The sequence below is a fragment of the Megalobrama amblycephala genome, linkage group LG16, assembly GCF_018812025.1.
Source record: "Megalobrama amblycephala isolate DHTTF-2021 linkage group LG16, ASM1881202v1, whole genome shotgun sequence".
NCBI lineage: Eukaryota > Metazoa > Chordata > Actinopteri > Cypriniformes > Xenocyprididae > Megalobrama > Megalobrama amblycephala.
In genome coordinates, this window is record NC_063059.1 from 27,209,728 (window position 1) to 27,232,378 (window position 22,651).

Below are 22,651 nucleotides of genomic sequence, written 5' to 3' on the forward strand. Positions count from 1 at the left end.
CTGAAACAAATACAAACATAGTACATCATTTCTAGATAGAAAGAAACTGCAAAATTGATATTAAACTTGAATTTAAAGAAAAGTTGATGACATTTGTGAGATGGGCCAAATTGTGTTTTGAATAATATGCGTCTAATATTCTTGGTCCCTCAGGTTAGCCAAGTCCACGCTGACCCTCATTCCCCTGTTAGGGATTCACGAGGTGGTGTTTGCTGTGATGACAGAGGAACAGACTGAGGGCGTACTTCGCAATGTCAACCTGTTCTTTGAACTCTTCTTCAATTCCTTTCAGGTACAACTAAGGGGATCAAGAGAGACATACTGTGTCACAACATGGCCTAGATCATATAGTCTAATTACTTTTTTGCTTTCCATGCACTATTTTAATGTAGTGTATGTCCTTACAGTTAATGAGTTTTGACACATTAGTTGCTGTTGCCCACAGGGTTTTCTGGTGGCCATACTATACTGCTTTGTTAATAAAGAGGTAAGAGTAGTCAAAGCTATTCTGTATATATTTTTTTCTATACTGTAATGTGTGTATACTATATAATGTATTTAAATAAAATTAAACTATATATATATATATATATATATATATATATATATATATATATATATATATATATAGACTATAGAGATACATTTTATTTAAATATATATATTATATTTTATTAAAAACATGTAATTAGTGTTATTTTAGTATCATTGATATGCTATTAGTTTTTGTTTAATATTTTCAGTTTTCAATTTAAATTTTACATTTTAATAATTTTGTTGTTTTTTATCATTTGGGGTTTTTTAAAAAAAAATCTGTTTCATTTTAGAAAAATGTATTTTAGTACTTCAGCTAAATGAAAATGATAAATGCTGAAATAAAGTCTAAGGTTTTTTATTTAATTTTATAATTTTTTACAAAAGTTAAAGGTGCTATAGGTGATTCTCTACAGAAACATTTTTTGTTATACGTGGTTGAAAGTCTCCTCATATCCTGATAGCAATCACAATGTTAAATGGTCTAAGTGTATTTTTATAAATATATATTGTCTATGAAAGGCATAGGACCATAAAATGTTCATTCAGTTATTTTATTCGGTCCGAATGAAATAACGCGATGTCCTACCTGCCTGTCAGCGTATGTTTTAATGCCGCGTTCCAGGCAAATCGTAACCCGTGTTTTTCCAACCTTCTACCCGTGAAAGTGCACTGGAACAGCAGTCAAAGCCGTGACTTCCCACCCATGTACTCCCAGTTACGGGTTCTGACGTCACATACCCGCGAAACAACAATGGCAGCCCCTACGGATGCGGTGTTTATGCAAGTGCGCGGTAAAATAAAAGGTATAACAGCTTCTCTTGCCTTATGCGCCGTTTCCTCCTCTGTTTCCCTCAAATAAGCAAGGAGTAAGCACCTTTGGTGATAGAAATAATTGTTAATGAGCATAAGCCCCGTACGGTCCACCATGTTGGTTTGTTTACACTTTTACGCAGTTTGGCGTGACTTTCCTGGAACGCTACAAAGTCGTGAGTCGTGATTTGAAGTCGTGACTTACTGGCTCAAGAACCTGCCTGGAACGCAGCATTACATACCCTCACGCACCGTTCACGTAGACATCATCATACGTCATTAGCGCATTTCATGCTATGCAGAGGACAGACAGACATCAGTCACGGAGCAAACAAACAGCAACCACCATTTACAGTTCCTCCAAATCAACATACCTGTGCTGCGCTCACGTCATAACTACCGTAATTAAGAGATGACAACCTGTGATGTTCTAACCGGAGCTGTTCATGTCCTCAGACTCAGAATTATACGTTTACATCAGTGATGCGCGGGTCAATGTATAAACAGCCCGCACCCGACCGACGTTTTCAACTAACCCGCCCGCAACTCGGACCGCAAAAAAAAAAGAAAATATTGTACCCGACCCGCATATTTTAAAAGTAGTAAATGCTTATCGTAGCGTCATTGGGCCATAGACGTAGGAACTAGGGGTGCGGGGGGGTGTGGCCGCCCCCCCTCCCATTCGCCCCCCATCAGCCTCCCTGGCCTATAATATCCATTAATCCAGCCTGTGGAGGAGAGAAATGTTTCAGGACCCTGACGTGGTGCGCTCAGAGGCGAGAGCAGGCAGTTCTTGAGGCGGCCCATCATTTTCCATTTCAGCTGTCTAGATGCATATTATTGATGAATGCGATGTTTATGTTTCGACCCTGCTTGAAGAATTAATCAGCAGGTCAACTGAGAGAAAGCCCACTTTTGGAAAAGTGTGAAAGCCCTTAGGAGCGCAAACTGTTCTTTTTCTGAATGCTGTATGATATAGCCTAGTGTTATGTAATAAAGGCGTGATTTATTCATTTCGTTTCATTTTCTTAACAATTAAGATGCTACATGTGTTTATCCAGTTTAATCGAAGTGTGCGTCTCTCCCCCGACTTTCCCAACAAAAATCCCGCCCCCTCTCAGAAAATACATAAAACTGACATTACTGAGCTATATGCGTTTAAAATGTGTAAATAGCATCACAAGAAGTACACATGACAAAGCCAGCACTTTGGTCATCATCTTTCATTATTTCAGCAAATGTCTCCCACACTTTGCTCTTTCTATTTGTGTGTTTGCGGAGCTTCCACTCCCCAGTCTTCACCTTTTCTCTTGCCGCCTCTATCTCTACCTGCAGACTGAGCTTGTGCGTCATCTTCGCGCCAGTTATTCAGCCAATAAAGTGTAGGCCTATGTATTTTATTGAAAATTTTGTCTAGTACTATATAAATTACAAAGGTTTAATTGGCATCTTTATTTCAAACGACCCGACCGACCGCGACCCGAATATCATTAAAAATATTTTTGGATGACTCGTAACCGCGGGTGACCGCAGGCACCCACTCATTTTGGATCAACCCGCGCATCACTGGTTTACATATCAACAGTATCAACACCGAAATGAATCTGCAGCAGTCAGGTACTAGCTCTCTAAGTTAAGTTCATTATTACTGTAATGTTATGTGCTTTGAGACATGAGGTAGTTTAACGCCGTCTCTTGTAACACTTTGCTGAGAGCAGCTGTGTGTGTGTGTACGCGTTTATGTGTTTTGGAGGAAGTGTGGCTTTGGACTGCGATTTGCAGGGAGGGTGGGATCGTATGCTTTTCAATGCTAGCAGGCTAATGTTAGCATTTCCCAGATCAACTACTGCACCTTTAATATTTTAAATTTAAAAAATGAAAGGTTTTTTTTTTTTTTTTTTTTTTCAAGTTAACAATAATAACCCTGAAATCCTATATATCTTCACATAACTGCTATTTTACATATTGTTTCTTTAATTCCAGGTACAGTCAGAAATCAAAAAGAAATGGCAGCGATGGAGATTGGGAATAACCTTTTTGGATGACCAGCGTAATACAGGTAGCAACACACAGCAGGGAGGTGCCAGTCCTCTGTGCCAACATGAGCCGGCCTGCTCTCCCGAGTGCCCTCTGGACAGTGGCTGCCAACTGTGCTCAGACCCATCACCCACAGACACCCACCTGACCGTTCAACAACACTGCCATCCTGGAGCAAAGAACGGCAAGGCATACTGCTATATCTCTGCCCGAAAACAGGTTATTAACGGATTGGATGTGCCTGCTTTACCCCGATGTGCCACAGAGGGCGAAATGATGTTTTCTGAGAGCTACTGCTGAATGATGTGGACTGTGCTGGCCACTGATTGGAAAACAAAGCTGGATATCATGGAGTGTCTTGGAATATGAGATCTCATTGTTTTTGTCAAAAGGATATTCCTACATCACGTTTCTCACATTATGCCTGACAAACCTCTTTTTGTTTTTCTCATTTTATATCTGCCACTATACCTCAGTTTGGACACAAGATGAATTCTTTTATGCACCAACATTGTGGATCAACCGTCTTCATTGCCACAAAGCCATTCGTATTTTTTCATCATTAGGATTACTGTATCTGTTGAAAGGTCAAAGGTAAGGCACACAAACATTGCCTAGCCTGCAAAATCAACAAAATTACCATCAATATAGTCATCCCAAAAAAGTATTTGGACCATTAAGCCACACATCCACTACAATTAATTTTTTTTTTTTTTTTTTTAAAGAAATTCATTCACATTTATTTATCATGGATGCCTTAAATTGATCAAATGTTTCAGAATTTTACATGGTTACAAACAAATAGATTTCTATTTCAATTAAATGCTCTTATCAAAGAATCCTTAAAACATGTATCACTGTTTCAACAATAATATTAAGTGGCACAACTGTTTTCAACATTGATAATAATAAGACATTTTATGAGCAGCAACAGCAAATCATCATAATAGAATAATTTCTGAAGGATTATGTAACACTGAAGACTGCTGAAAATTCAGGAATAAATTCCATTTTAAAATATATTAAAATTGTTTATTATTATTATTATTATTATTATTGTAACAATATTTCACAATATTACTGTTTTTACTGTATTTTTGATCAAAAAAATGTAGGTCTTGGTTTGATGTTTATCTAATGCAGTCAATTTTATGTGCAGGTTAAATACTTTTGGGGGTGATTGTATATTCATACAGAATAAGTACCAATAATAAGCTTAATTACACTTATAAAATGTCCATAAACAGCAAATTAGCACTAGACTGAAGTTCCCCTGACATTATTTTTAACGCACATATTCCCTCTTATATGATAAGTGCCTCTGGACTGGAGGCATTAAATGTCTACTATGAAGGTTTTGTATAGCTCTTATGTAACCTGCTCAACCAGGACGGCGTGCTCTAGACATTCTCTTAAACAGCAGGAAATCGAATTCCTTTTTTTATGCTTCTACATTCCACTCAATGGCTTAATCCTTTTTCATTCATTGCCATGACAGAAACCAACTGTGAACTGTATGTCTGAAAGGATTAGTAGGTAATTTAGTTATTAGGCAACAGTAATAACATTATCAAACATGGAAACAGTTTGTTCCCAAAACTTTATGAAGGCTTAATTTAGTGTATCCCCTCTTTTTTTTTTTTTTAACCACTCACAAGGACTGAGATCTATTCTTGCTCTTTATTTGTTACTATCACTTCACTGGACACTTTTATTTCTGTTACTATGATGGAAGAGTGCAATAATAATAGTGATATCTCTGTATGTTGTACCTGATATATTATGTCTAAATTGTATGCATGACGATGCATCAAGCGGAGGTCGTTATTCTATTGCTTTCACATTGAGGTTATTCCACGGATTCATTGACATCTAAAGCCACCTAGTGGACGTAGTGAGAACTGCACAGTCTTTTTTTATCATATTGTCAGTGCTGAATGACATTAAGGGATTAGTCCACTTTGAAATACACTTTTCCTGATAAATTTACTCACCTCCATGTCATCCAAGATGTTCATGTCTTTCTTTCGTCAGTCGAAAAGAAATGAAGGTTTTTGAGGAAAACATTCCAGGATTTTTCTCCATATAGTGCATTTCAATGGCTACCAACAGATTGAAGGTCCAAACTGCAGTTTCAGTGCAGCTTCAAGGGCTTTAAACGATACCAGATGAGTAATAAGGGTCTTATCTAGCGAATCGATCGGCCATTTTCGAAATAAATACAACCGTTTATGCTTTATAAACAAAACATTAGGTGCGTCCCAATTCGCGTACTTATGCACTATTCTATGACGTTTTTAAGTATAAATAGTGCGAGTAGTGCGTTCACACTGAAAATTCCAAAAAGAAAAAGTGCACTTTAAATACCCAGATGATGCACTAAATTAACGGAAAAAACGAAGTGTGGAATGTTGGACACTTCGTGCACTCGACTGTCGCAGCTTTAATTACGTAGTGGAGGGGAAGGGAGGATCGGACTCTGTTGTTAAATGACAGAATAACCTTATACAATTCACGCACTACATGGATGAGTGCATAGTGCACAAGTACATAGTGTATAAGTGCATAGTGTATAGTGCGTCATTTGGGACGCAACTATTGCCTTGAACGTACTTTCCGCTTCCGCATTCTTCATAACGCTTACGCTGAATGTTCTACGCCTTCCCTATTCTACTTACGGAACGAACGCGGCGCCAGTTTCGTTTTTTTCCGTAACTTGAATAGGGAAGGCGTAGGACATTCAGCGTAAGCGTTATGAAGAATGCGGAAGCGGAAAGTACGTTCAAGGCGACATTTTGTTTATAAAGCATAAACGGTTGTATTTTTTTCGAAAATGACCGATCGATTCGCTAGATAAGACCCTTATTACTCATCTGGTATCGTTTAAAGCCCTTGAAGCTGCACTGAAACTGTCATTTTGACCTTCAATCTGTTGGTAGTCATTGAAATCCACTGTAAGGAGAATAATCCTGGAATGTTTTCCTCAAAAACCTTCATTTCTTTTCGACTGACGAAAGAAAGACATGAACATCTTGGATGACATGGGGGTGAGTAAATTTATCAGGAAAAGTGCATTTAAAAGTGGACTAAAGCTTTAATTGAGTGCAAAGAGTTTGTGGTCATGCATGAATTTGTCAGATGTCTTTGTTGTACTCTCTGATACAATTGTCTAGTTCTGATGAACCCACTGTAAAACGTATAGAGTTATGTATCACACATCTATCACCCCTCTATTTTTATCCAGCAATCATCTACAGATTACAGAATAACGGGCCTTTCACACAGAACAGTTTTTACACGTAAAAACACGAGGAGCAGGGCAGTGAAATGAGAAAAAAACACACCAAGTGCGTTCAGTGTTGCCAGATTGGACTAAAGATTTCCAGCCCAACTACAGCTTAAAACCCGCCCATTTCAAAAAATACCAGCCCAAAATACATACTGTTATTAAAACTGTTATAGAATAAAACACACAATTTTTTTTTTCTTATTAAACAACCAGACTAACAAATCGCACATTGGAGAGCACCAGGCTCGCCCCAAGTATATCCAGTGCATCTTTTTTTTTTTTTTTTAAATATAAATGATAATTTTAATAAAACACAAGGTCTACATCGGAAACCTCAGAAGGGGACAACATTTTTTATTGTTCTTGTGCTACTATTGTCAGAACTACAGTTCTTTTCTAATAGGCCAATTCTCAAATCATTTCATTATACTTTTCTTTTTGTATTAGTAGGCTACTTACAAATTTGTGCTTAATTACCAACTAATTTTTTTTTATATTATCATTATTAAAATTATTATTATTATTTAACTTATAGACCACTGGGCGAATTAACATGAATTCTCGTTTTTTCCTTCTTTTAATTTTAAATAAAATAATGACTGAATGATACACTGAATCGTCACTAGACACTATATCAGCTATTACGTTTCAGAAATGATCAAACATCAGAATCGCCTACCACAGGTGTAATCCATGTTTTTAAAGACGGGTCGCTCTCCCATTCCTTTCTGTAGGACTTTTTGTATTTACCCCACTTTGGCATGATGATGATGATGAATGACGATCACTGATGATGATAATGCAGTTTTGACGATATAATGAATTAGCCTACAACAACCCGCCAATCAAGCTTGAAGTCTGATTGGACAGGATTCCCCTGAACCTTATTGGCTAACCTGAACCATACCTAATTTAAACGTCATCCTACATTATATAATTTATTTTATAGTTAGTTTTCATTAAAAAAAATATAATAAAGAATACTGTTTATAGTCAAAAATAAAAACCCGCCTGTTGCATCAAAAACCAGCCCAAATTTTAAAGACCCGCCCAATGCATTTTTTTCGGGTCGGACGTGACCAAAAGGAGCCCGATTGGGCGGGAACCCGCCCAATCTGGCAACACTGAGTGCGTTGTGTTTTTGAGTCGTGAATTTTGAGGGCATTTTCATGTACTAGACAATATTCATCTCTAAATGATGCACCATTATTAAATATAAAATAATACAAATATTAGGAAAATATTCCATATTTTTTACTATTAGTGTTCAATAAAAAAATGCATTTAGGGGTTAAAAACAAAACTGCATGCATTTTGCGGAAGAACATTATTTTGGTTATGCTTCCGCTCATGTGACTACTGATTATAAAACATTTACTACTAGGCTTAAGAGATATAACCAGCTTAGATGAAAATAATCTTAAGCTGTCTAGCTGAAGATGTTACAGTAGCTATACCCATTAATAGACACAGTACTTTAAAATAAATTTCCATCCCAGCACTACAACTCCTAATGAAATGACCCTTCACAATAGATAATGCTTTACAATTATCTCTGTTAGAGAGCTACATATGGCAATTTATCTGTTCAATAAAACACTTTACTCACCTGTTGAGTAATAAAAATTATTACTACGTTGGAAATTATTACCATATCCACGTCTCTTTTACAACATTTCAAATCCCTCAGTTCTTGCCATCTCGGGGAAACAAAAGGCGATGTTGATTCTTGTTTTATTACGAGCTCTATCGCATTATATTTTTTCTGCATACTCTTCTCTGTTCGTCTTTTTTTAACGGTTGAACATTTAGCTGCTCCATGTCAACTTTTCTGGCTCGTTGTGACAACTAACCTATGCTGCTCCCACACCATACATGCGTCAAAGTAGCCGGAGCAACTTTTCTCTATTTACAAATATAACCAGACACACACAAGCGAGTGATGCATGCCCGTAATTTCCGGTGAAAACTATCCTGCTAGGTCTAAAATATAAACATATATTCTTACCTTAGTGGATCAGGGTAAAGGTAAAAACACTTTGGAAGAAGGATTGATGATGTATTTACTCATAATAATGTTGTTAATTTTGAAGAAACATGTCACACATAGTGTACCTTTAAACACAAAAAAATGTTCTGTGTGAAAAGCCCCCAAGTATAGAAAAAAAAAATAAAGCACTGTGCCAACTCAGAAGCTAAAATGCATTATTTGTAAAAGTGCCAATATTATTGTTTGACCTGTAAGGTCATAAAATAGACCTGTAAAAAAAAATTTAAAAAATGATTTGACACCTGAAATGAGGTATTGGTGGCTGTAATTCATCAGAAAGGTAAATGCTAAATATTAATCTTGTATTTGCCAAAAAAACAAAAAGTGCAATATCATTTTGCACATATTTATTTCCATTAAAGCATCAAAATGAAATGAGACTATGTTGAATCTTTTCTTTGTATTTTGTGGACACATCCTCTACATCCTAGGAATGGCATAGCACTCGTATGTGCGGGGCATGCGGCCAAAACTGCAATTTGTAGGCTTTGTGTCGAGCTCTTCTGGTGGCACCATGGCCTTGAAGGTGAAGTGCTGAAGGAGGGAAGTGAAGAAGACAAAGAGTTCTGTGCGAGCCAGAGCCTCACCGAGACAAACGCGCTTGCCTGTCAAGAGAGCACACAGAAGTTGGTTTAAAATCTTTTCCCTATGTGTCATCCATTTTTTGTCTGTGATTTGCCCTTTAAAGGCAACTACTGAGGAATAAATTATTTAACATGGTTATTTTTGTCCCATTATGACTAAAACACTGATAAACATAATTTAGCATGTGTTGACTTCAGTTTTCATCTAAAGAGCAACATTTTTATGGTCTAACATGCACAATGAAGCTCACCCATGCCGAATACAACAAATGCATCATTCTTCTTGAATCTGCCATCTGCATCCAGGAAGTTCTCTGGATCAAAACAATTTGGGTTCTTCCACAGTTTCGGATCTACAAGCACGGAGGATAGTAGAGGAAAAACCATGGCCCCCTAGAAGAAATTTTATTTTACAAATAAATAGAAAGATGCAAATAATAATAAATACCTAATGAATCAAGATGATGTAAATGCATGAGAAAATTACCTTAGGAATGACATAACCATTGTATTCAGTGTCGCACATCATCTTGTGTGGGACAGCGATGGGGGCGAGATCCATGCTGCGCTGGACCTCGTGAATTACTGCATCTGTATACGGCAGCTTCTGTCTGTCTTCAATGGAGGGCCAGCGGTCCTTTCCTACAACCTCATCAATTTCCCGCTGAACACGCTCTGTGCAGAAGAAGTCAAAGTAAAACTTAAAGGGTTAGTTCACCCAAAAATGAAAATTCTGTCATTTATTACTCACCCTCATGGTGTTCCACACCTGTAAGACCTTTGTTCATCTTCAGAACACAAATTAAGATATTTTAGTTGAAATACGATGGCTCCGTGAGGCCTCCATAGGGAGCAATGGACACTTCTCTCTCAAGATCCATAAAGGTACTAAAAACATATTTAAATCAGTTCATGTGAGTACAGTGGTTCAATATTAATATTATAAAGCGATGAGAATATTTTTGGAGCACCAAAAAAACTAAATAACGACTTATTTAGTGATGGCCGATTTCAAAACACTGCTTCATGAAGCTTTGGAGCATAAATTAATCAGTGTATCGAATCTGCTGTTCGGAGCGCCAAAGTCACGTGATTTTAGCTGTTGGCAGTTTGACACGCAATCTGAATCATGATTCGACACACTGATTCATAACGCTCCGATGCTTCCTGAAGCAGTGTTTTGAAATCGGCCATCACTAAATAAGTCGTTATTTTGTTTTTTTGGTGCTCAAAAAATATTCTCGTCGCTTTATAATATTAATATTGAACCACTGTACTCACATGAACTGATTTAAATATGTTTTTAGTACCTTTATGGATCTTGAGAGAGAAAGTGTCCATTGCTCCCTATGGAGGCCTCACGGAGTCATCGGATTTCAACTAAAATATCTTAATTTGTGTTCTGAAGATGAACGAAGGTCTTACAGGTGTGGAACGGCATGAGGGTGACTAATAAATGACAGAATTTTCATTTTTGGGTGAACTAACCCTTTAATGCTTGGAAAGAGAAGCATTTGTTTGACCTCACCTTGAACATCTGGGTGCTTCATCATCAGAAGCAAAGCGTGTCTGATGGTGGATGAAGTGGTTTCTGTGCCGGCGCTGAACAAGTTCCATACTATAGAAACCAAGTTGTCAAAATGATATTCTGTGTCAGACTTGTCTTTCTCCTGCAAAAGAGAACAGGTGCATATAGGGTCTCTTTTATACTGTCAAAGATTAATAGTATACTTAATAAAACAAGCTGTGTGATCACATCTAAAACTTGTAAATGAAGTAAGTTAACTGGAAGAATTTTTTACATTGTTATCTGATATCATGTCATGGTCTCACCACCAGATGGTGCAAATAAATGTATTCAGGACTGTATATGGCTAAATATTTTTAAATGGCCATTTCTTTCAGTTATTTACCTCTTTCATTTTTAGCACAAAGGCCTCAATGAAGTCCTGTGGGCACGAGGGATCCACATTATTCATCCGAGCCCTGGCTTGATGTTTACAGTACTCTCTGGCCTCTTCTAGGTCTTTAAACAGCTGATGGTGTTTACCGGGGAAGAGACTGACTAACCTTGGGAATATATTATAGAGCTGAAAATAAAATAAAGAAACATCAATTTGAGGATCAAAATACAATTATATATCTTATGCAAAAACATTTTTTGTACTATTTTACAACTTAAAATTTGTTTAATGTATATATACATGCACACAGCTGTTCAAAAGTTTGAGATCGGTGAGATTTTTAATGTTTTTAAGTCTTTTCTGCTCACTAAGGCTGCATTTATTTGATTAAAAATACAACAAAAAATAATAATAATATTGTGAAATATTACAATTTAAATTAATTTTTCTATTTGAATATATCTTAAAATGTAATTTATTCCTGTGATGCAAAGCTGAATTTTCAGCATCATTACTCCAGTCTTCAGTGTCACATGATCCTTCACAAATCATTCTAATATGCTGATTTGATGATCAAAAACATATTATTATTATCATAAATGTTACAAACAGTAACAGTTTTAAGGATTCTTTGATGAATAGAAAGTTCAAACAACAGCATTTATTTGAAATAGAATCTTCTGAAACATTATAAAAGTCTTTTTATCAGTTGAATGCATCCTTAATAAACAATATTACTGTTTTTACTGTATTTTTGATCAAATAAATGCTGCCTTTGTGAGGCTTCTGAATGGTAATATCTAAAAAACATTTATATAAAAAAATCACTGGAGTGCAGTACCTGTCCAAGAGGACTGTTGAGGATAGTGAAGTAAGTATTTACAGTCCGGAGGAGAAACTTAAACTGTGGATCCTCAAATTCAAACCTATGGCCAAAGACAATGCCGCAGATCACATTGGACCACGGCATTAGACAGCATGTCTGCAGGGCTGAATGCAGAGCCTTGAAGGAGAAAATAAGTTCTGTAACATGAGATGTGACACACAGTGTAATAATATTTTCTCAAGTTTATTCTAAATAATGGAACCACTATATGTTTGATTGTAGTGTTTTATTGATGCACGCTTTGTCATGTTTTTGTAGTTTATGTCTGCAGTTTTTTCATCTGATAATCTAAATATAAGATTATATAAAAATGATTTTACCTTCACATTTTTTAATCATTTCCACAAGATATTCAGCCTCCTCCCTGACTCGTTCCTCGATGCTCCTGCGGCCCATTCCAAAGTTCCTTCAGAGTCGTGAGAGAGAATTTGCGCATTTGCTTCCATCTGTGTCCGCTGGTGGACAGAACACCTGCGCATAGAGAAAATGTTAACATTTTTGGTCTACTACTAAAAGAGAGCTCAAATAAACCATGTAACTTTAGGCATCAAGCGACCTCACCATATCCCAAAGTGGACTTTATGATCAGCGGATAGTCGGCCCTGCCACTGAATTCCTCACCAAGACCAATCATAGTTTCCTTTAGGGCTTCATATCCAGAAATGATGACGACTGGTGTGTTTCCCAACCAGATGGTGACAACAGAGCCATACTTCTTACTGAGCTAAAGGAAGAAAATTTATGTGGGTTCAATATGGGACATTTCAATGTTATATGTGTATTCAAATTACATGTACTTCAAATCAGCTCAAATATTGGTGACTAACAACCTCAAATGTAATTAACATGTAATTATTATTTCATTATTTTTTTATTTATTTTATATTATGTATTTTATGGAAAATAATCCATATTACAAAATCAAAACAACGCAAATATTACAAAATGTGACATTAATAAGTGTGTAAGTCACTCGTTTTTCTGAAGGGACACTGTCCAACAGCGACACCCGCAGGTGAATAAATCGTGCTATGATTTGATGTGATTAGTTTGTTTTCTTTTTCTTTTTTATTTACAAAAATGTAATTTCTTTTGCAAAACTATGCGGGATTATTTTTTGACTCCATAGGTTCATAGCGCGAAGCTTATTTTAACACCGCACACTAGCGAAATCTTGTGGTCAAAAGGTGGAAAAGCTGCCTTTGCTTGCCATATGACCTTTTTACAGTCTATGCATATGACCCAGTTTAGGGGTGTCCAAACTGCGGCCCGGGGATGAATTTCAAACGGCCCGCAGCCTGTCTATTAAAATATATTATACGTGGCCCGCCATGCATAATTTACAAATCGTGCAGTTTCACAATGTCAACACAAAATGGCAGTACTAAAATTTAGGCCAGATGAACATTAGACGCGGTAACGCGCCAAAAGCGGAATGAAATAGCGCTGCTTGTGCACACCGCACAGGGCGCGACTAGGGTGACGCGACTCACGAGCTCACAAAATGTGTTATAAGCTGTGTCCCAATTCAGGGCCGCGCACTTCGAAGTGCATGAAAGGGGTGGGGTTTTTGGAGTGGAGGGTTGCCAGGTCTGCGCAACAAAACCATCCCAAAAGTAGCGTAATCACAGCACAAGTGTAAAAGTATCCCAATCCCAGACTTGGCAACAATGAGCGTCGTTGCATGGCTAGCAGTAGCAGCCATAGACATTATGTCTATGGTAGCAGCTGTGTGACAGACAGCTGACAGTTGACGTTTGTGTGTGCAATTTAAAGTTTTATGATTTTCTATATGGTTTTGACACGTTCACTGCCGACGACGACAGGACACTGGACCAAAATATGTATGGTTAAACTATGTAATGTTAGTTTTATATCGTTAGCAAGTTAACCTTGTTTGTTTTTTAAATGAAATGTTAACTTGGAGAATATATACATTCATATTTATACATTTACTCTGTATTTAAGTCTGAATTTAAAGTACAGTACTTAAAGATTTTATTCAACTGCACTCCATCTCAGAGACAAATATTGCATTTATGAAAAACTGACGATTTGGACATCACGGATATTACAGTTTGATTGATGAAACCGGGGCATTTCCTACATTTATTTGAATTCACACCTGAACTCCTGTCGTCACTGGCGCGCAGTGAACTGTGGGATAGGGTAGACCGCGAAGTGTCTTGAGATGGGCGCTTCATTCCACGGGGAAACGGAGAGGGTGCACTTGAAGTCGCTCTCGAGTTACGTCAGACGTTCTCGCGCTGCGGTGAATCGCACTTCAAAGGCCGCCCCCCCCCTTTTTTTTTGGTTAAAAATTATCCAAAGTCAACTTTTGCACAAGTACATAACCAGCTAGTGTTCAAAACTATCTAATTATCTTGTCTCGATTCACAACGGTAAGCTTAATAATGTTTTATAATAGGCTAAGAGCGACATGGCGGATTTCCGTCGAGTCAGTTATATCGTGAGGAAGCTGCAGGTAGCGGCACATTTATAGCCTTTTCTCACAGCAGCTGAAATAATTAAACTAATCATTTTGATGGCGGATTGTAATCCAGAAAGGTCCAAATGACAATCAACAGTGATAACTGGAGATTCAGCCGTAGTCAAAAAGCAAAAGACTTTGGACTGTGGAGTGGCTACAGAAATTGAAATCTACAGGTAACGCTAATACACACTAAATACAGTCACGCAGTGCTGATGTTGTTAACATTAACAATTTGAGAACAATATAACAGTAATAATAATTTGCACGGTTTGGCATGATCCGAGCTAAGAGATCGTTAGATTTAATCATCATTGGCAGCGCGATTTATTGTAAGCCTAATGCTTTTTTCCTCAGTTGGTCAGAACAAATGTGGCAGAAATGTTACTTACTTGTTCAGATGATATTTTCCAGTGAAAATTCTTATATTGGTCATACTTTCAAGACGTAGAATCTGTGATTCTGAAGTTCAGTATCCACACCGGTGCGATGATTGACAGCAAGCATTAGATTCATCCGCGCTGACGAGCTGTGCCGAGGCACAATGCACTTACAGATAACTGTTCCGCATATGACTGCAATTGCATGTTTCAAACAGAGATGGCGACAAAGAGGAAAAACTGCAGACAGCAGCTTTAAATTATCAGTATATAAAACAGAACAAACATATTTGTGTACACTTTCATTCGGCTGAGAAGGGAGACGCTGGTGGGGCGTATTATATAAATATATAAAAATAAAATCAGAAATATTTGAACATACAAAACAGATCTATGGTCCATTCAAATTTTGTCTTGGTCATCATAGCTTTAAAATTCTTGCCTGTTACAAATAGTCATGCTCAGCAGGTATATTTTAAGATGTCAGTGCAAGTTTCTTTTAGTTAAAACAACTGACACAGTTATCATTTCATAAAAACAAACAAGGTTAACTATTTGCTAACGATATAAAACTAAAATTAGCCTACATAGCCTACATACATATTTTGGTCCAGTGTCCTGTCGTCGTCGGCAGTGAACGTGTCAAAACCCAATAGAAAGTCATAAAACTTTAAAATGCACACACAAACGTCAACTGTCAGCTGTCTGCTAGCCATGTAACGACCCTCGGCTCATTGTTTCCAAGTCTGGGATTGGGATACTTTTACACTTGTGTTGTGATTACGCTACTTTTGGGATGGTTTTGTTGCGCAGACCTGGCAACCCTCAACTCCAAACCCACCCCCCACCCTTCATGCACTTCGAGGTGCGCGGCCCCTGAATTGGGACACAGCCGTTTCTCAATATGCGTACTTGTCTGTACTTGTGTTCTTGTGGACTTGTGAAACGTCATCAGTCGCTGTCCAAGTACTGTTCCAATTCAAAGTTCGCATCTAGCCAAGTTCAGCTCAAATCCTCGATATGTGTTCTTGATCCGCCCATTTTATCGAGCATGCATCGAGAGGTGACTTGTGCAGACTTGAGACAGCCAGGTATCCCAGAATGCATCTCGCAGCAAGCGTCAATAGTAAAGGAGAAACCCCGCATAATTTAAACATATTGTTATTATGTCATGATATGTAGTTTTAAGAGTTTTTCAGGCGAGAATGTGCTGGTTTAAAGCTCAAATTTGTGGTTTATTGATAAAGATCGCGCCTTTCTGACAATTTGATCTGACGTTGTCGGAGTTGTGAGATCCAGGCGATCAACGGACGCTCAGCGCTCATGTGCCCAGCCGAGAGCAGCCTTACCTCGGCTAGTCCTTCTGACGTTTGCCGCTGGCTCCGTTTTGGCTGAGGGCAACTTGACGTTTCATAACTTTATATATGGCTATTTAACTTTTGTATCCTACTAAAGCGCTGATTTTGTACGCTTGACTGAATTGTTTGCTTTATTTCTTATTGTATATTCTTACCTTTTATAATGGCTATTATTGATCATTAAAACTGTCATTTAACAAATAGGCCTAGAGACAGGGTTGTGTTTTATGTTATAGCCTATTTCATTTTATTACAGTGAAGATAATCAGAGTATGCACAAATAGTATTACATTTAATATTTTTGAAATATATACGAAAAGAGGCAGGGTTGTTTAATATTTCGTTTTGTTATAAATATATGCATATATTTATAACAAAACGAAATATTAAACAACCCTGCCTCTTTAATCAATCACTCGTTGCCTGAGGCTATTAATATGTTTTTGTTTGTTTTTTAAATAAAACGAAAAGAGGCAGAGTGGTGTTTTATAACAAATTTCGCTTTATTGTTAGCTAAAATATACATACAGAGATAACCGGAGAAGCCAGAGCGAGCTGAGTGACGTTATCAGGTACGCTGTTGTTCCATTTGCAGAATCACCGGACTTGTGTTCTCCCGTCCACGGGAGCTCGTTCTCCTGAGTCGAACTTGCAAAGTCCTAACTACCAAGGACGCGAGTCCGAAGTTTGCGAACTTGTTTTTGAGAAACGACCCGTGTCTCGATCACACAGCACTAAACAGACAGTAAGAAGTTATCGAGTTCGGCGCAGTGGTCTTAGGTACAAAGTGCAAATCTGTGATTTCATTCAGTTTAAAGTCAGTTGAAACTGCGCTGACTGAATCAACAACACTAATGTTCAAATCAGGAGAAACACTGAGCCGATACAGTTAGAATACTTTTAAACCAACAATTCAACAACATTTATCATGGATTTACAGTGGTAACATTACCTGTAACTGTGGTACTTTGTCAGAAATGTAGGTTAATATCTCATTTTATTTACTTTTTAATGTAGTTAATGTAGTTTTGTGCATTCCTGTTTATATTAAATGTGTTTATAGACTAAATACCATAAAGTCATTGAAACAATATTTTTACTTTTTACCATGTAGTGAGGTGCCATATGTGGTTTACATATACACTGGGCACGGAAAGTATTCAGACCCCCCTTAAATTTGTCACTCTTTGTTATATTGCAGCCATTTTCTAAAAGTTCATCATAGTTCATTTTTTTCCCTCATTAATGTACACACAGCACCCCATATTGACAGAAAAACACAGAATTGTTGACATTTTTGCAGATTTATTAAAATTTATTATAGGTCAAAGGAACTGCCTGAAGAGCTCAGAGACAGAATTGTGGCAAGGCACAGATCTGGCCAAGGTTACAAAAAAATGTCTGCTGCACTTAAGAGCACAGTGGCACAGTGGCCTCCATAATCCTTAAATGGAAGATGTTTGGGACAACCAGAACCCTTCCTAGAGCTGGCCGTCCGGCCAAATTGAGCTATCGGGGGAGAAGAGCCTTGGTGAGAGAGGTAAAGAAGAACCCAAAGATCACTGTGGCTGAGCTCCAGAGATGCAGTCGGGAGATGGGAGAAAGTTGTAGAAAGTCAACCATCACTGCAGCCCTCCACCAGTCGGGGCTTTATGGCAGAGTGGCCCGACAGAAGCCTTTCCTCAGTGCAAGACACACGAAAGCCTGCATGGAGTTTGCTAAAAAACACCTGAAAGACTCCAAGATGGTGAGAAATAAGATTCTTTGGTCTGATGAGACCAAGATAGAACTTTTTAGCCTTAATTCTAAGCGGTATGTGTGGAGAAAACCAGGCACTGCTCATCACCTGTCCAATACAGTCCCAATAGTGAAGCATGGTGGTGGCAGCATCATGCTGTGGGGGTGTTTTTCAGCTGCAGGGACAGGACAACTGGTTGCAATCGAGGGAAAGATGAATGTGGCCAAGTACAGGGATATCCTGGACGAAAACCTTCTCCAGAGTGCTCAGGACCTCAGACTGGGCCGAAGGTTTACCTTCCAACAAGACAATGACCCTAACTAAGCACACAGCTAAAATAACGAAGGAGTGGCTTCACAACAACTCCGTGACTGTTCTTGAATGGCCCAGCCAGAGCCCTGACTTAAACCCAATTGAGCATCTCTGGAGAGACCTAAAAATGGCTGTCCACCAACGTTTACCATCCAGCCTGACAGAACTGGAGAGGATCTGCAAGGAGGAATGGCAGAGGATCCCCAAATCCAGGTGTGAAAAACTTGTTGCATCTTTCCCAAAAAGACTCATGGCTGTATTAGATCAAAAGGGTGCTTCTACTAAATACTGAGCAAAGGGTCTGAATACTTAGGACCATGTGATATTTCAGTTTTTCTTTTTTAATAAATCTGCAAAAATGTCAACAATTCTGTGTTTTTCTGTCAATATGGGGTGCTGTGTGTACATTAATGAGGAAAAAAAATGAACTTAAATGATTTTAGCAAATGGCTGCAATATAACAGAGTGAAAAATTTAAGGGGGTCTGAATACTTTCCGTACCCACTGTATATATAGGCCCTATAATTGAAAAGGAACCGCCGCCAACTGTGTCCACAACATCGAATCTGGCCCCCTTTTAAAAAAGTTTGGACACCCCTGACCCAGCCTTTCTTTCATATATATATATATATATATATATATATATATATATATATATATATATATATATATATATATATATATATATATCAGTTTGTGCTATGAAAAACAAAGGCAATAAAAATATAAATGCTCTTTCACGTGTCGTGGTACTTACACAATGTATGAATAAATGAGTCTGTGAATGAATTTATGAAAGAATTAATAAATGGGCTCTGGAATCAAGCTCCGGAACAATGCTTCACTGTGAGATGTTTCGTTTTTTTGTTTGTTTTCCTTTAGTTATTATTTTGGAATAAATGTAAAAATGCTTAGGCTATAATAACACTAACTTAGTGATATACTTGGTTTAAATAAATAGAACATTAATTACATTCAAGTTACTGTAAAAAAATAAAAAAAAAATAAAAAAAATATATATATATATATATATATATATATAATATATATTAGTGTATCAACGATTTCAGGCGAATATATATATATGTATTTAATTATATTATATTTGAATTGATTTATTCAGTTTTTGTATTCTGGGCATTAAACGGTTTAATAGTTTACCTGCATATGTGTTGAACACAATCATAGGCTACAAGCAGTTACTCCCAATACTTTTACTGAATAATAGTAGTGAATGGACCTACTAACCTCTAGGTAATATTTGTAGGCTTCCTTGACATTAAATTGAAATAAATTTCCCACCAGTAGATTCGGAGCGGGTCCTGGTGGCAGCCGCCCAAAATTGCTCTTCTTTCCTCGAATCTTCAACAGCAAAAACAGAACCAAGACAGTCATGACAACAGACACTGCATTTGTCTTCAATGCCAACAATATATCCATCCTTCAAATTTCTCTTGACTGAGTCGATTCGCAGAAAGTAACCTAAACGTTTGTTTCTGGGTTGAACTTGGTAACGCAACACAGCGCAAGTAAACACGCATCTGTGAAGTTACACTGACTGTCGAAGATCGTCGAGGATTCCAGAGGTCTTGTTGTTATCTACATTGACATTCATGGCAGCAGCTGAATACATTTATAACCTACACATCTTTTATTTTATTTTTTAATTATTTAAAAAAGCAAGTTCTTGAGACTTGACTAATTGAAATTACATTCATTATATTTATAATAATATTCGTTTTCCAGTTGTGAATATTATTATTTTTTGTTTATTTTTCATTAGACGTAGCCTCATTGATTTTGTTGTTGTATTGGACATTTGAAGAAATATGTTTATTTATAAAAATAAATAAATAAAACTAAAGAATATGATGTCATTTTAATGATGTAGTCTACATTTCTATTTTAGTGTTAATTAAAATTATTTTGATAGGGTGAATGCAGGTAAAGTGGGCCTGCATCCACATTATATCAACAATTTAAGTTCATTTAAAGTGCTTAGAGAAAACAGACAGAAAAAAAGTTTTACAATATGGTTACCATATTAAATGTTCCTCGTACTCAATTTTTGTTAGCGTATTTGTTGTTGCATGTTATAGTCCTATTTTTATAATAGAGCTCATTTCATCCATATTCTGATTTCTGAATATTCTGATATTCAGATTTCATCAAATTTAATGTCAACACAACATTTTCTATCAGTTGTTTTGAATTTTACACATGCATTGAGTGAACTGATGAATTTTACTCATAGCCTAGCCTATATGCTTTTAGGTTTGTTAAATATGTTGTTGAATATGTTTGTTTGATAGTATGTGTTAATAAATCATGTGTTTTTTAATACCGGATAATATTTGATAAATCATGGATGGCTCACTTTACCTGAAAAGAAATTTATCGGGAGAGCATGACCTCAAAATGTTTATACCTCGCAAATAACACATTATATCAACTGTATTCAAATTGAAATATTATAGCAGGACCCTAAAATTAACAAAAGCAAGAAAGAAAAGAAAAAAAAAAACATCTAGGCATCTAAATTACACATTTAACAAAAAGTGGCCCAACTATATTTAATTAATCATAAGACTTATTGGGGCCTCCCTTAAAGTCTAACAGGAGTAAGCTATACACTTTTTGCGTAATGCTCTGCAATCTTGTGAAAAGGCCATATATTTTCTCATGGAACAGTTAACATGACAGCAACTAATCTTTTTACTCTTGAGGTAGGCAATATTAAATGTATATTTCCCCGCATAAACGCACGTTGCAGCTGTGTGATCTAGAACTTTTCAGTCATGTATCATATATTACAATTTCACACTTTTTTCACACAATTATTGTCATGCCATTAAAATGTATATTTTACAATGACTAATATGATTTAAAAAATGTTCAAAACTACAGTCAGCACTGTGTTCCCTGATCCGATACGTTTTTGTCACTAATGTCTTCAGTGGTCATATATTCTTGTTTTGTTTAATCACTCTAGAAAATTCTGATTGTAGATACGATTGTAAATGTTATTACAATCTTTTTTAAAACCCTTTGACGTGTAGGCTACGATCCAAAAAGGTATGATCACACCGATGTGATTGGAACGTTCAGTGCATCACGTGATCGCTCTGGCTGACGCTAAATCAGAGAAGGACGCGCTCAGCGCTTTTCAGATATCACAAATATGCAGACATGGGGACTTGTGACTTGGTGACTTGGACTCGAGTCGACTCGAGTTAGTCTGGGTAAACCCAGCCTGATCTGCCGGCGATTTGATTTCGCTCAGCAACTCAGTCTGGAAACCCGTGCATTCATTTCTGCTGCACTGTTACACTTTTGCGGGAACCAATCACAGACTGGCTTATCCACCTTGCTCGCTATTGGCGGGTATAACATGATGACGATAGAGAAGCGACGGCAAGCAGCTTTCAAACTCTATCTGATCTACCCGTCTCTCGCATGACCGTCACTCCAAAATAACATTGCACAATCACAGTGACGCCGATTGTGTTAAGCATTTACCTTATCTGAGAGAAATGTAGCAGAGCGTTGATCCGACAGTCTCTTCATAGGAAGATTACAAACGGCGATTAATGACACACTATGATTCTCTGCTGTTATTTTGGTGGTTTGCTTCACGATGTGAGTACAGGACTCTTTTACTTCAATGCCATTTGATGGTAGACAATATTTTTATTATTTGCTCTATATGTTTCGTCTCCCTGCTTCTTGAATCTCGCGCCGCCTGAGCTGACTGGAATTCTTTTTGGTTGTCATGACAATGACGTAGTTTAGGGCGGCTATATTCCGTGTTCATTTACACTGAACCAGAACAGTATCAGAGTCACCTTTTAAACTTTCGACGATGCTGAATGACTTCTTTAGTTCGCAAACAAATTGCTCGAGTGGGTGTAAATACCGATCACTTTCATGGTTTTTTGCACAACCTGCAAAAATCGCTCGATGCCATTGCTGCTCCTGCAAACTGCAGATCAACGCTACAAACCAATACAAACTAACCCTGCGTCTCAATCAGCTCCCTAGTTCCCTAGGTCGTGAATCAGTATATCATGCAAGTGAATGTGGCTGATTCCCTGACTACTGAACTAGGGAGCTGATTGAGACACACTAAACCTGTCTGAAGTTTTCGCATCGCTCTGCAAAGTACGTCACCCGGATCGTTGATCTGATTGGTTGAAGGACTATCCAATTGCGTGACTAATGCTCGTTGATCACGCCTCTTGTGCAGTAGGAAATACATAGCAAACTCCCCAGACC

At 37.3% G+C, this 22,651-nt stretch overlaps 1 protein-coding gene and 1 pseudogene across 1 annotated transcript in view; one reads left to right on the plus strand and one right to left on the minus strand.

Annotated features, from left to right (window-relative positions):
* gipr (gastric inhibitory polypeptide receptor) overlaps positions 1–5,407 on the plus strand; it is a 29,971-nt gene extending 24,564 nt beyond the window's left edge. The window contains exons 12-14 of the mRNA XM_048161885.1: positions 154–292; positions 446–487; positions 3,331–5,407. Of these exons, the coding sequence (XP_048017842.1) occupies positions 154–292; positions 446–487; positions 3,331–3,684 (535 nt within the window). The 3' untranslated portion in view covers positions 3,685–5,407. The remainder of the gene's footprint in view (positions 1–153; positions 293–445; positions 488–3,330) is intronic.
* Positions 5,408–9,055: 3,648 nt separating this feature from the next.
* LOC125249491 lies at positions 9,056–19,953 on the minus strand (annotated as a pseudogene).
* Between the last annotated feature and the right edge of the window lie 2,698 nt (positions 19,954–22,651).